This window comes from Rutilus rutilus, assembly GCF_951802725.1.
Source record: "Rutilus rutilus genome assembly, chromosome: 4".
NCBI classification, from domain to species: domain Eukaryota; kingdom Metazoa; phylum Chordata; class Actinopteri; order Cypriniformes; family Leuciscidae; genus Rutilus; species Rutilus rutilus.
The window spans coordinates 45186660-45201619 of NC_140212.1; the positions used below are offsets into that span (position 1 = coordinate 45186660).

The window sequence follows — 14960 nt, forward strand, 5'->3', positions numbered from 1 at the left end:
TCCACAATATTCTAATTTTTTGAGACCTACCTGTATAGAATGCATACGTGAAAATGGTTGTCTGGTTAGTTTGGCCATACCTTGACTATTTGGGGTCGAGAAATCCTATAAATAGGTGGTAGGGTGCCTGCCATCAGCTGTTCTGCCTCCTTTGTCCAGAAGGCAAAGCGCTGCCCGAAGTTCTGCCCATGCCTATTCAAAATTATGGTACTTTTAATGTAGCATAATTTTAAAGCAGACCCATGTTTTACTGCTTGAAATGTGTCCTACCTTGCGATCGAGAATTTCTCCAGAATCTGGAGACACCACCACTTCCGAATAGATGGTATGTCAGTCTGTTATACACATGTAATACTGGAGTCTTGCATTGTTTGTTTTTTAACATTCTTGGATACATTCCATGAATTACAACTTACATCCAAAAAGTGAAACATGGCACCAGTACAGATGCAGAGGGCATACTGTTAAAGAGAAAAATAATGATTACGGAGATTTAGGACAAACAGGAAAAAATGAATAGGAATTGTATAAGTTTACCATAAGCATGAATATCCCACAGCTCTGTCCATCTGACTGAACTGGAAATGGCTGAAAAGTAATATACAGTTTCTCAGATGTGATGTTGACAACCATATATAGTGTCCGCTGAGCAAAATGAAATGGCAAAATTACATAGTAAGCAAAGTTACATCAAAATCTTTGCCCGTCTTCTCCACCCACGGTCCATTAGCCACTGCTCCTGCAAGTTGTCTGGAAAAAAAATTATGCAAAACTGAATCCATAGAACAAGGTTTTTCCTCAATCCTGAAGCCAGAGAACAAGGCTTTTACTCAATCCTAAAGCCAGAGAACAAGGCTTTTACTCAATCCTAAAGCCAGAGAACAAGGCTTTTACTCAATCCTGAAGCCAGAGAACAAGGCTTTTACTCAATCCTGAAGCCAGAGAACAAGGCTTTTCCTCAATCCTGAAGCCAGAGAACAAGGCTTTTCCTCAATCCTGAAGCCAGAGAACAAGGCTTTTACTCAATCCTAAAGCCAGAGAACAAGGCTTTTACTCAATCCTAAAGCCAGAGAACAAGGCTTTTACTCAATCCTGAAGCCAGAGAACAAGGCTTTTACTCAATCCTGAAGCCAGAGAACAAGGCTTTTACTCAATCCTAAAGCCAGAGAACAAGGCTTTTACTCAATCCTGAAGCCAGAGAACAAGGCTTTTACTCAATCCTGAAGCCAGAGAACAAGGCTTTTCCTCAATCCTGAAGCCAGAGAACAAGGCTTTTCCTCAATCCTGAAGCCAGAGAACAAGGCTTTTACTCAATCCTAAAGCCAGAGAACAAGGCTTTTACTCAATCCTAAAGCCAGAGAACAAGGCTTTTACTCAATCCTGAAGCCAGAGAACAAGGCTTTTACTCAATCCTGAAGCCAGAGAACAAGGCTTTTACTCAATCCTAAAGCCAGAGAACAAGGCTTTTACTCAATCCTGAAGCCAGAGAACAAGGCTTTTACTCAATCCTGAAGCCAGAGAACAAGGCTTTTACTCAATCCTGAAGCCAGAGAACAAGGCTTTTACTCAATCCTAAAGCCAGAGAACAAGGCTTTTACTCAATCCTGAAGCCAGAGAACAAGGCTTTTACTCAATCCTGAAGCCAGAGAACAAGGCTTTGCCTGAACAGGATATCAGTCCATTTCACTCAGTTTGATCTGTATTTGTTAAGGCTGTTACACAGTGGCATCAGATTGAAGATTTTCAGAGTGCTGTTCAGGCTTAACTGGATGAAAAATGTAGAAAACACCCCCTATCATGTATTAACTTTAATTTCCATAGTAGCATGTAACTACATGCACTTTCTGTTCTCTGTGTTAGCCTTATTCGGTCACAGGTCAAACCTTGCTAATGTCCTCTGCTTATGCGTTTCAAACCTAAATATGGTTCGGTATTTCTCATCTCCAAACCCATTTGGACATAATGAGTCCAGAAAAATAGCCTCCTTCTTAGCAACTAATAACACCTGTGAAGAACATACTCTATTAATGTCAGCTATAGGGGCACCAACTGGTTTAAAAATATATAGGAAAAACTAAAAAACAATGTAACTGTACACAAAGCATGTAGTGGCTTGCTGTTTGTGACCCCCTAGACCATGCTGGCAAAATGATGATGTCTTTAGATTCCACATTGTCCTATGAAAAAAAATATATATGTTCAGATCTCCTTTGACATATCTTCACTTAAAGAGGTGTATCTGCTGGACTTGTCAACACATTATGCAACTTACCGGCAAACTAGGTTCCCTTAGTTTCCATTTAGGGACTTCAAATAGGTCAGCAATGTGGACATCCATTCCCTGAATAAAATTGTATGTCTGCATTTCATATACATATCTCACAAAAGCTCCTTGCTCTCCTCTACCTTCCACTTTTGTTGCCAACTGTTTAGACGTTAATGGCTGTATGTAGAGTTATTTTTAGAGGACAATACATCTATACTGTTGTACAAGCTGTACAGCGACTACCTTAAGATGCATCACAGTTTCATTTCTATAGTGCTGTCCCATGAAAAGACAAAGTATTTGGGAAAAATGTGAGAGGTGTACTCACTTTTGCACAAATTTATGTGTAAGTCATCAAGGTAAATACAAATACATACATGTCTCCTGGCTGCCTCCTTTACCAGCCTGAAGCACGCATTCCCAATCTGAAAGCACAGAATGTTTTGCATAATTACAATAAAGGCATTAGAACCATCCAAACTCTTTACAGCAATATCCACTTACATTGCTCTCCACCTGTTCATCTAGCCCCAGGCTCCAAAAGTCCTCCCTTTGAAGACAAACTGGGCCATCCAGAACAACAATTTCTTTTGCTGGACGTGTTCTGTCCAGCACATAGGTCAGCTAGAAATAAAAAATATCCCTGTTAGGAATGAGCAATTATGCATTTATTATTTAAAGCACACCAACAAGCTGTGCATGTGAACAATCCCATTTATTTTGGCACTCACCACTTGTTCTTGCGGAGGACACAATCTCTTGGACCACAGTGGACCTTTATTGGCATACTGGTGGTCCACCAGTCCAATGTCTTCTGCATCATTTTGGCTGCCCTCAGATTCATGGCTATGATCTACACAACAGGAAAGTAAATACTAATCGTCATTGTCAAGTGTCATGTTTATATTTGCTATGTCACCAAGTAGGATTATTACAATACCTTGTGGCCGAAAGTAGGGCCTTAACTGCGCAACATTAACTTTCTGTATTTTCCCTGACACAGCCACACTTGCCACACCCTTCTCTGTCAGGGATGTGAGGGTGAATGGCCCTTGGTGGAGATCCTGCAAACAATTTCCCTTCTTCACCTTCTTTTTGGGCTCCCCAATTAGGACCTCGTCCCCTGCCTTAACTGAGCACTGGCGAACCCCTTTCCTTTTCTTTGCCTCAAAAGCCTTTTTTTTGTTTCCCCTGTGCCTTTTCAATGTTTTTCCGCACCTTAAAGATAAGAATATATTACTATGCAAACATTCTTATTCAAATTGAACAAGTCATCCACACAACTCTGAACAAACCGTTTCATTGAGGGCCTTGACTCCAGCTAGTTTTAGCTCCAGCTCCTCCTCTGGGTCCACCAATTCAAAGGCAGCGTCTGTCTCACAGACATTTAACGCCTGTGGTAGACGGGGGTGCCTATTGTACATTAAAAAGTACGGGCTGTTCTTGGTGGATCTCTAATTTGAAACAAAAAGTTTTGCATCAAATCACAAAATAAAACTCTTAAAACATGTATGCAATATACGTTATCTAGTCATTTTGTATAATAACCTGTTTTGCAGTGTTTATTCCATAAACTATGGCCTGCAGGTGGATGTCCCAATCATCATGGTGCTGATTAACATATTTTCTGAGAGTCCTCTTTACATTTTGATTAGTTCTCTCATCCTTCAACAAAGAAAGGAATTACTACATGCACTTTAGTATACATTGGCTAAAGTTGACTTTACTGTTTTGCAGGATGTCATGATGGCACACTTACTTGGCCGTTTGACTGGGGATGGTATGCACTTGTGATGGCATGCTTGATGTTCAGCGCCGCAAATATGTGTGCATTAAGCTGTACATAATTCAGACACACATGGTTATTTTCAATATTTATTGGTCTCAGAAATGACTAATGACCGCTTAAAACAGTGTGAATTGTGATGATGTCATATGTCCTGTGTGAAGGGGGTGAAGGGAGAGGGTAATTAAGACACATACCTCGTTAACAAATGCACGGCCCCTATCAGTGATGATTTTCCGGATTTTCCATACCAAATTTGTAGAGGTTTGACACAAGTGCCTCAGCCAGCTCAGTGCTGGAGCCACACTTCAAAGGCTCAGCGATTACCCACTTCGTGAAGAGGTCTGTCACCGTGAGGACGTATTGATGGCCCTTCATGGTTTTTTTCAGTGGACCAATGAGGTCCATACCGACCACCTCCCACGGCTCTTTCACCTGTAGAGATATGTAATATTACCACATCACCTAACTTGTTGCTTCAAGTGGTACACCAAGGTAAGCTCTACCTTAATAGGGTGAAGGGCAGGAGACACAGTCTTTATGGGGTCGTTCTTTTGGCATCTGTGACAGCTTTTGACCTGATGGATACATTTATTATTTAGACCAAATAATTATCTGAAGTCAAACAAAGCCACTAAATCAATTCATTGCCTGAGAGCCATAGTGCTAAATTCCATGAAAGTTCCAAAAAAGTACCCAGTCTGCCACATCTGCCTTTATATTATCCCAGTAGTACCCCACAACAACCCTGTCCATGGTCGCCCTCACGCCCCCATGGTTCCCTGTGCCAGGGTTGTTGTGGCACTCCTCCAGGACAGCCCGCCTCTGCTCATCAGACAGCACAACCAGCCTCATGAATTGAGCACTGGGGCCAGTGTAGAATAATTTACTTTCTGTGATAGACAAACAATGTTTGTTAATGTTACATAATGATTTTGATGCTTTGTTTGGTATTACAATACAGCACTTATGTGCACGTGTCTTTGTTCAGGGATGCAAACATGTGTGGTGAAAAAATGTTGGCAGTTACTATGTCTGACTAGATGGAACGTTACTGACATGCTCACACGTGTTAACTAAAACAATGCTAATATTAGGGCTGGGTATCCTTCAAAAAATTTCGATACCGATACCTTGACTCCGATACCGGTTCCTTAACGATACTTTTTTTTTATATCAATTTTATGAAATCCATTTTTAACAAGATTACATAACACATTACCTCAGAAAACTTTGGTTTTATTTTTTCAGTTTGACTCATGCTCCTTAGCCAGTGCACTTTTTTTTTTTTTATAAAGAGCTCATGATCACCAAAGCTGAATTTGTTTGATCAAAAATACAGTAAAACTTGTAACATTGTGAAATAGTATTACAATTTAAAATCTTATTTGAATATATTTCAAAATGTAATTTATTCCTGTGATGTCAAAGCTGAATTTTCAAAATCATTACTTCAGTGTCACATATCCTTCAGAAATATGAAAACAGTTTGCTGCTTAATATTTTGGAAACTATGATAAATGTTTTCATGATTCTTTGATGAATAAGAATTTCAAAAGAACAGCATTTATTTGAAACAGAAATCTTTTGTAACATTACACATGTTTTAAGGTCACGATTTTTATCACTTTTCCTTACTGAAAAAAAAAAAAAAATTGTGACTAACCAACACATTTTTGAACGTGAGCCTGGAGAAATGTAGGCACACTTTTGATCGACTTTTCCATTTTACATTTACATTTACATTTAGTCATTTAGCAGACGCTTTTATCCAAAGCGACTTACAAATTAGGACTAAATTAAGCGAGTCATCATGAAGAGGCAAAAAACAACAACAACGCAAGAAGTGCTCAAAATACGAAGTTCAGGCATTATTCAGAGTAGCATAAGCACGATAAGTGAGGTTTTAAAGGGAAAGGTTTTTTTTTTTTTTGGCAGTCTGTGATGGAACCACGAGACGTCGTACAACGTCAGCACAACCAGCCTCTTTAGGGTATTGTGTGTGTAGGGTACATCTTTAGGGTATTGTGTGTGTGCTCGCGTCTCATTGAGTATGTGCGTGGAGAGTTTGTGTGTGCGCGCGCGTCTCATATGAGTATGTTTTAGGTGTGTCGTTGTGCATTTCTTATGTATTTGTTTAAGCACTGACTTTGACGAGTTATCCCTTTAGGTATCGAAATCTGGTACCGAACAAGAAGTAATTTTTCAATACTCGATAGGCAATTCGGTCGGTACCTAAAAAGTATCGAACTTGGTAACGTTACCCAGCCCTAGCTAGTATTATTTCAAATGCCCACACTCACTTACCTCTTACAGCGAAATTTGCAGCCATTCGTGAGACCTTCTTCTTCAATGCCACATCCACTAACCCGTCAAACAAATATTGCCTAACGGCATCGTAAAGGGCAAACTTCTCGTTTCTTCCGCTGAACTCCATTTTCTTTCGCTGTGTGTGAATTAAGTCTCGCGGTACAAATATGCGCATGCGTGGAACATATCGTGCAGTGTCGTAAATCGTCGCAAAATAGAATTATCATTTGCGCATGCGCGTTTTCTACTGCGTCTACTACGCATGCGTAGAACGGATCGTGCAGGTGGAACGAATCGTGTGCGTCTACTACGCATGCATAGAACGGATTGTGCAGGTGGAACGAATCGTGTACCGACAACGCCCACCTGTAGGGCAAAAAAAAAAAAAGCCTTTCCTCCATTGCCCACCAGTCATTTTTTATCAGATTTGAAGTTAGTATTAATGTATGTAGTAAAACAGTGTTATTAAAAGATCAAATTCAATATATACCGCTTATTCATGATGCATACTTTGTACAGGTAAGCAGATGAACACATAACAAATTATTTATAACATAATAATATTGTTTGTCTTCTCCCCTTTACAGTATTGTTTGCCATCTAGTCCTGATCACAGAGTTTAGCTCCAAACCCAATTAAGCAGACCTGAGCAGCTGATCCAGGATCATCAGAAACTCTGCAGAACTTTGGTCTGGACACCAGTGTTGTAAGTTCAGAACATTTTGCAGGAGATATCAATATTGTCTCTCAAGGTCCACTTACATGCAGAGGTATACTCCAACCTAGTCCAGCACACCTGAACAAGCTAGTCAAGGTGCTAAACTCTGGGTGCATATCACTCAGGTCTCTAGCTCAGTAGTCAGTGGTTAAGGGCCGTCTTTATCACAAAATCCTTACAGTGCACTGAAACATTCGCTCCCTAAAAACTCACTATGTTATCGGAAGTTCTGAAGCTCAAAACTTTAATCACACGAGACAGTTCGCTACAAAATTACATGTGATAGGCACTAGCGATTTTGATTGTAGGTGGGGCCCCAGACAACTGGATGGGCCAGTTAAAATAAGGCAAAAAAACCGGGTTCCCCTTCATCTCCATTTCAGCGCTTTTCTGCGGCACTGAGGACTGCAACTCAGTAGCCTACCTGAATTTAATGCGTGATTAAGCATAAAAAAAAACGTAGGATTTTTTTTTGTTTCTTTTTAATACAATTAAAATTTCATTTAATTTATTGTTTAATAAAATTATAGGCCTATTATTTTTAGTTTATTAACAACCGCAACAACAACAACACACACACACACACTTCTCTGCATATATTCAGACAAAATTAAGATATCTGACAAAACAATGAAGATATTTTACAAACCAACCGCCAGGGACGTGCAAAATAGTTCCTCAAAAGCAGGCGCCAGCTCAAAAGTAAAAATCGATCACTATAATTAATTTGTATAATTAAATAGGCTCAATAATGTAAACGAGGATTTATGTAGCATAACTGTAAATACAATACATAAGTTACACACTCATATTACATCTCGTTAAATATGATTATGACCGTTTGTAATTGTTAGACACCGATAAACACTGCGCGCTGACAGACAGCAAATCAGTTAACGTTAGGCTATTTAAGTTAAATTACATAACGTTACACGGGTTCATAACTATCATGTTAACTTGACCTAAAAATAACAGATTTTACAATTCTAACTTTAATTGATAACTGAAATGAAATCAACCATCTGTAATATTTAATTAACTCAATTATGTAAAGTTATAATGGAAGTACAACATTTAGGCCATGAAATACATTCATTTAATATAATTAATGTAATAATTTCTTTTGAATGTATAAATTTCATCAGTACGTTTGTCAATACAGATACTGTAAATATTTGACTGAAATATAATTTTTTCTTTTTACTTTTTCTCCCTTTTCCATTGTGTGTTATCAGATAATTGGTGCTGCTCTGTGCAAATATTCTGTGGAAATCACTGTCTGACACATTCTCCGTGTTTGCATTGTAGATTTGTCATATACATTTACAAAAACATTCTTTGCACCATATAAATATTTTCATAAAAATGTTGCTTACGTTATCTGTTTATTTTGGGAATCAAATTTTTTAAATGAGATGTTCCTCACCCCCTGAACAAATACTGTATTTGAAATGTTGTTTGTCCTCTCTCTTTTCAGTATTTATTGTCGTCTAATCCTGATTGCAGAATTGAGCTCCAACCCCAGTTAAGCAGACCTGAACCAGTTGATCGAGGTCCTCAGGATCAGCAGAAACTACAGACAGGATGGGGCTAAACTCCTCCATGACCAGGACTGGACACCACTACTACTGTAAGTGATCAATCTAGTCATGTTCAGAACATTTAGCAGGGGATCTCAGCTCCTGCAGACTTTAGCACCAGCCCTGGTCCAGCACGCCTGAACAAGCTAATCGAGCTCTTTTGGTTAAAAGAGCAAGTGAGATTGATCAGGTCTGGACATAAACTGCAAGACAGTGCACTTTGAGGACCAGATTTATAGACTCCTGACCGATTAATTAGTCAAAAAAATAATCATTTTTATTTGTATAGATTTATGTAATATTCAACTAATATTCAGTTGTCTTCTCTTTTTTCCTTAATTGTGATGTGTGACAAACAGCTAAATCAGGAGTCACCAACCCGTCGATCGCGGTCGACAAGTCGATCTTGGAAGCATTTTAAGTCGATCGCGAAGAGTTTTCAAATCAGAGAAAAAAAAAAAACAATATTTTTATTCATTATTATTTATTAATTTAAAATGCACCATGTGTGAGCCTATTGTGTGTAGTAAATGGTGTCAAGGGGAGAGAGAGGGGTATATCTGTCCAATCAAATAGCCTATAGTTTACATATAATGTCTGTAAAACAACCGCTGACTTAAGCCTTGTTTATACTTTCGCCTGGCACCGCAGCGCGAGCCTCCGCTGACTGCGCGCGCACCTCCCCAAACAGACGAGGCATTTATACTTGACGCAACTGTTTTAGACTGAAAACCAGACCATACAACTGATTTAGACTGAAAACCAGACCATACAACTGATTTAGACGCGCAAACTGGGTGCCGGTGTGATGAGATATACTAATATCCGTCTGCTCGGGCAGATTCGGCTCAAAGTCGTGCATCTTCGGATGCGCGCGCGCTGTTACAATGACGTCATTTTTGCCGCGCGCGCACCTCCGCAAATGTTGAATTATAGTTGACAGTTTGTATAGTTATATACTATTTGTATAGTTAAATAAATATTTTGCTAGTGACTAACAGGCAACAAAGAATGTCAAAGTAGAACTACATTGTGGCCTTGGTTTTTCATAATTTTATGCAAGTGGTAGTAGATCTTGGTTTACATTTGGACTTTGGATGTGATCTTAGGCTTGAAAAGGTTGGTGACCACTGAGCTAAATAAACCCAAAAGAGAGCCACTCAGGCACAGGCCACTCTTTTTCTGTGTATTTTTTTTAAATAAATATTCATGCTGCAAGTAAAAACTATCAATGATTTCTTGATAAAGACATTAAAAGGATTGTTCTTCATGTTGTTCCAAACATGTATCATTTACTTTTTTCTGTGAAATACAAAAGAAGATATTCTGAATTATATTTAATCTGTTTTGGTCATACAATGAAAATCCAATTGAGTAATTTTTCAAAATATCATCTTCCACAGAAGAAATCATGCAGGTTTGGAATGACATGAGTGTCATGAAGTTGACAAAATGAATGACATGAATAGGGCTGTATTCTCCCAGTCGATTAGTCGATTATTTGGTCGATACGTTCTGGCTCGACCAAAATTCTGATTGGTCGATTTTTTGCCGCGTTCATTTCATTAGTTTTTCCGCATTCATTTCATCAGTTTTGCCGCGTTCATCAGGTGGAAAGCACTAATTGCTAATGGGGGTGTTTTCAGAGCACGGCTGTTTCACAGGTAACAGTCTTTCTTTCATAACACCCCCCTTGTTTTCACGTCTTTTGGATTAGCCCAACCTACTGGAGAAGAGAGACAGATTGAAGAAAGTAGGCTACTAGAAGGTTTGCTGAATATTATTACTTGATCTGGTTTGTTTAATAAATATTATTTTTTTATTAAAGTGGACGTGCCTTTTGTGTTTAAGAGTAAAAGCTTTAAGTTAATAACGTTAGTCTATTCGATTCGGGTCTCAGCCAGCCGCGAAGTTTAGCTCCTATGTTCAGCCAGCCTCTGTGCGAGCTGCACAGAGCGGCTGAAATGATAGTGTCTGTCAGTTAATTATAATACTTATGACAAAAACAATTGTCTAAATTATGTTGCATATTCCTAAAAAGTACTTGTGATATCACTAGTTGACAACATAGTTGATATTGATATTGCGCAGGTGCACATGAGGCAACGCTGTCAGAGCCGACAGACTTGTGTGTCAGACTCATTTCAGTGCAAAATAATTAGGCCAAAAACGATTTAATATACTGCAAATAACCCTGCTAGTTTTTTATGTTTATTTATAATTCATTTAGGCGGACAACAAGGCTACAAATTACTGCGCACAGCGCACAGCTAATTAAATGGCCTAAGACACGAAACGAGCGGTTTGTGTGAGAAAACGAACAGTATTTATATCGTTGTTATCTCTTGAAAACAGCACAAGGCGACATCTATGTATATATCTATACCCGCCCGCGCCGTCAGATCATTTGGACGTGTGCTGTTTTCAAGAGATAACAACGATATAAATACTGTTCGTTTTCTCACACAAACCGCTCGTTTCGTGTCTTAGGCCATCAATGTGTACCTACGATGGGGAATTGTTTAATTTGGACGTGGGGAATTGTTTTAATTTGGACTCTGTGCTTGTGTTTTGAGACAGTGACCATAGACCTGCATTATATGACTGACAGACAAGAACGGTTTGACCTAAAAATATCAAAATTGAAACTACTGCGGAAACAAAGACACCTACATCTTGGATGCCCTTGAGGTAAGCTAAAACATACCAAAAATTAATTTCAAAGTGAACTATCCCTTTAATGTAACGTTTTTTTCCCTAACGTCATTTTTAGTCGAAAATGTCTGGACTTTAGTCGACCAAGATTTTCTTTGGTTGATTACAGCCCTAGACATGAAGTTAACAAAATGATTCTTTACATTGTGTTGATAATTTTAGTAAGTTGTTCTCATGCTCTTATTTCATCATGCCCTTAATTGGTTTACTTTCTGTATGATTCTCTTTCAACAACACCGCCTAAATTTGTTTTTAATAATAATAAACAACACCTGTACCTATTTTTCCGGAACTCAATTTATTCTAAGGTCTCTCCAGTCAAAGTGCATTTAGAGGTTCTCAGAAGAGTCTTTGTTTCCTGAGGTGGACATGTCCTAACCCTTGGAAAAACACAAGTGTATAAATTACACTTGGAACCACCCTTGTTTTATGTTTTTTTTAATAATTTTTTATATGTTAACATTTCAATTGTTGTTGTTTTTTCTCACTTTAGATGCTGACACAAAAAACAGCCAGGCCACAGCATCCGAAGGGGTTGATCCTGATCCTGTTAAATCATAATGCAAGAGACTGGGATGTTGGAAGGAGCAGAAGCCTGGAGATCTGGCGAAACTGGTATCCGAGGGGAATGATTTATTTTATTAGAGGATTCATAATCCAATTTTTTTTTCACAATTTACATGCTGACGACTGGATGCTGGCTACTGAAAATTCCGTTTTAACATCCTAGAAATAATTACTTTGTAAAAAAAAGATTAAAACAGAAAACAGTTATTTTAAGTTGCAACAATATTTCAGAATATTACTCTTTTTAATGTATTTATTAAATAAATGCTGCTTTGATGAGATGAAGGGATTTCTTTCAAAAGTATTTAAAAAATCTTACTGACCCCAAACTTTTTTGGGGGGGGGGGGCGTCCCCCGGACTTCCCCCGGACTTCCCCCGGACTTCCGCATCTGGTCCACTTTGTAACGTTCGCTGAAGGACGTTCTGAGGACATTTGTCCGGGCCAGTTTGCGAACGCCCCTATTTCGTCTCCCTCACCTGCCATTTCCATGACAACACTTGCAAAATCCAGTCGCCCATGCGACCTGACACCACGCAACTCAGACTAAACGAATAATTAAAACATTAACATTTAAATATTGGATTTAAAAGGGGATTTGTTTATTCATTGAAATACATTAAATTAACTGTGATAATGGATTTTATCTAAAAAACATGTTTTTTGTTTTGCAGATTGACATTATCGTTTTAGTGCATATTAGTAAAAATATTATTTGAATTAATTGTAAAATTAAGTTCATGTTAAAAATGTTAGCGTTTTAATGTTAATATTAATAACTTTCATGTCAGATGTAATCAAATCACGAGTCTGTTTCAGCCGTTATAATTTAAACATCAAAAACATGATCAACTGAATATAGGCTACAATTTATTATGTATAAAATAGGCTATTCCACATTCATGTAGACAATAAGGCTGAATCAAGAATGGAAGAGTGGAAAAGCACATTGCTGGAAAGAAAGTGGAAAATAACACAGGTAAGGTAAGACAAATAAAAGTATCCTAACCATTTACCTGGCAAACTGTTGGTCAGGCGAAGGTGACTGGTTTTATTCAGAATAAGTTATTTTAGGAAACATATTAATCTAATTATTGCACTTAAGACTGACAGCACATGCAGCTCAAATAACAAAAAAACTCTTTCGTCTGTCTAGAAGGTATTTTTAATTTTTACATTAGTATACATTAGTTACCGTAACCACTGTCCATCTTAATTATATGAAAATGTTCCCTTTTAAAACGTTTGCTGAAGTTGTCCGCCGTGTACCGCTGCTAACCGTTATGCTAACACTACGAAGCTAACGTTATATGTTAAGCTGAAATGAGACGACGTTATATTTCACAGATATGGATATATTATATAGACATATAAAATCTTAACACTACTGAATGTGTTCATTTTGTTGTTTTAGGTAGAAGAATTGCTGTTGGTAAATAAATCACGGCTGACTTCGAGTTGTGCCTAACAACCCCTTCAGTCGTTCAGTGCATTTGTTTAATCACCACTAGGGGGCCTCAAAATGTCATTAAGATTCATTAAAATCAGCTAAACTATTGAAATCAAGGCATATAATATATTAATTCATCCCCTGTTTTTGTTTTTGTCTTTGAAGAATCAGTGTTCTCACGGTGTTGAAAAGCCGAAGCCTGATTAATCGCAGCTGAAAGTGTGATTTCTAGACCTGGAAAAGTCATGCAAATTAGTCACATCTTAAAACCATGGGCATTTATTTTTATGATGAATGTGCATTTGTGTAGTTAGTCCGAGGTAAAGCTGTGATTGCACAGTTGATCGTCATTAATCTTAATCCAGTAAATCATGAGTCATGTAAATTCACTGGTGGAAAAGAGTGGAAGCCTGAAGGACGTTCGTTTTGAATCCTGCAGTTTGATGAGCAGAAACTAGGAGTGTCCTGCACTGTTGTGGGAGACTGAGGCTGTAAACAGGAAACACTGACTTAATCCATGCAGTCATTAAAGACGCATGATCTTAAAAGAGATGCAAAACCCTTCACTAAAGCCAGAATGCTTGTAAATCTGAGGCTTGAGTCCTCCGAAACATGGTGGCTAAGGCTCAGAAGTTCATCATCAGAGAGGTGTTATAATTCATGTCAGGTTGTCAAGGAACCCTTTCTGTACCTCAAATGTCAGGAACACTGGGTCCGTCTGATAATACGAGGCGTCGGACTTGCAGCAAGCAAACCTGGATCCCTTGTGCATCAGTTAAACAGTTACACACAGGTCCATAGTGGACACAAATGTCTGTCAAAAAACTGTACAGACTTTTAAGGAAGACCCTTGGCAGATTATTGCTGAAGTAAAACAAGTTTAAAAAGTAAAACAGAACAAAAAAAAATATTATATAGGTTTAGGTTTATGAAAATGATTTATGAACATTATTTTATATAAAATATATTTTTAGGAAACATGTTGAACTAAAATCGAAGCCATAAATCTAAAGAAGTTTTGTTCCAAATGTGAGGTTGATATCTCAATAAATGAGCTTTCAGTGAGATTGTGTTTGGGCGCAGTAACAGGTTTCCCCATTAGAGGCAGGAAAACTCACTGGGACACACAGTGCTCAGTGACACACACACACACACACACACACACACACACACACACACACACACACACATTTATTGCTGCATAATTCATCAGAAAACAGGAATAAAAAGAGTTTTTCCTTTATAGGCCAGACCTGAGGAAATGGCTCCATCTGGTAAAAAATAGAAACACAAATTACATTTTGATTTTGAAGCCTTGCCAACAGAATGAACGCCTCTCAACAAAGACTGCATCATTTTATAGTTAAAAGGCCCTGGGATTATAAATTTCAGTTTTAATGGGTTTCAATGCGGACATTTTTGTCCAAAAGGTCCCGAGAGATTTTGTGTTACTAGTGCAAAATAGATTTATTAAAGGAAATGGGGGTGAAATAGTAAAATTCCAATAAAAATACACACCTGTGCCAAAATCTGTGCAGTTACAGGCATTAACAGGCAACGTTATCCACA

The 14960-nt window shown here is 38.2% G+C and overlaps 1 protein-coding gene across 1 annotated transcript in view; it reads right to left on the bottom strand.

The window, feature by feature from the left end:
* LOC311289093 (uncharacterized protein) overlaps positions 1-2320 on the bottom strand; it is a gene marked incomplete at its 3' end in the record, with an annotated part of 4380 nt that extends 2060 nt beyond the window's left edge. The window contains exons 1-6 of the mRNA XM_084406851.1: positions 2273-2320; positions 690-750; positions 538-588; positions 417-461; positions 271-335; positions 81-192 (exon numbers count right to left, since the gene is read on the bottom strand). Of these exons, the coding sequence (XP_084262977.1) occupies positions 81-192; positions 271-335; positions 417-461; positions 538-546 (231 nt within the window). The 5' untranslated portion in view covers positions 547-588; positions 690-750; positions 2273-2320. The remainder of the gene's footprint in view (positions 1-80; positions 193-270; positions 336-416; positions 462-537; positions 589-689; positions 751-2272) is intronic.
* Between the last annotated feature and the right edge of the window lie 12640 nt (positions 2321-14960).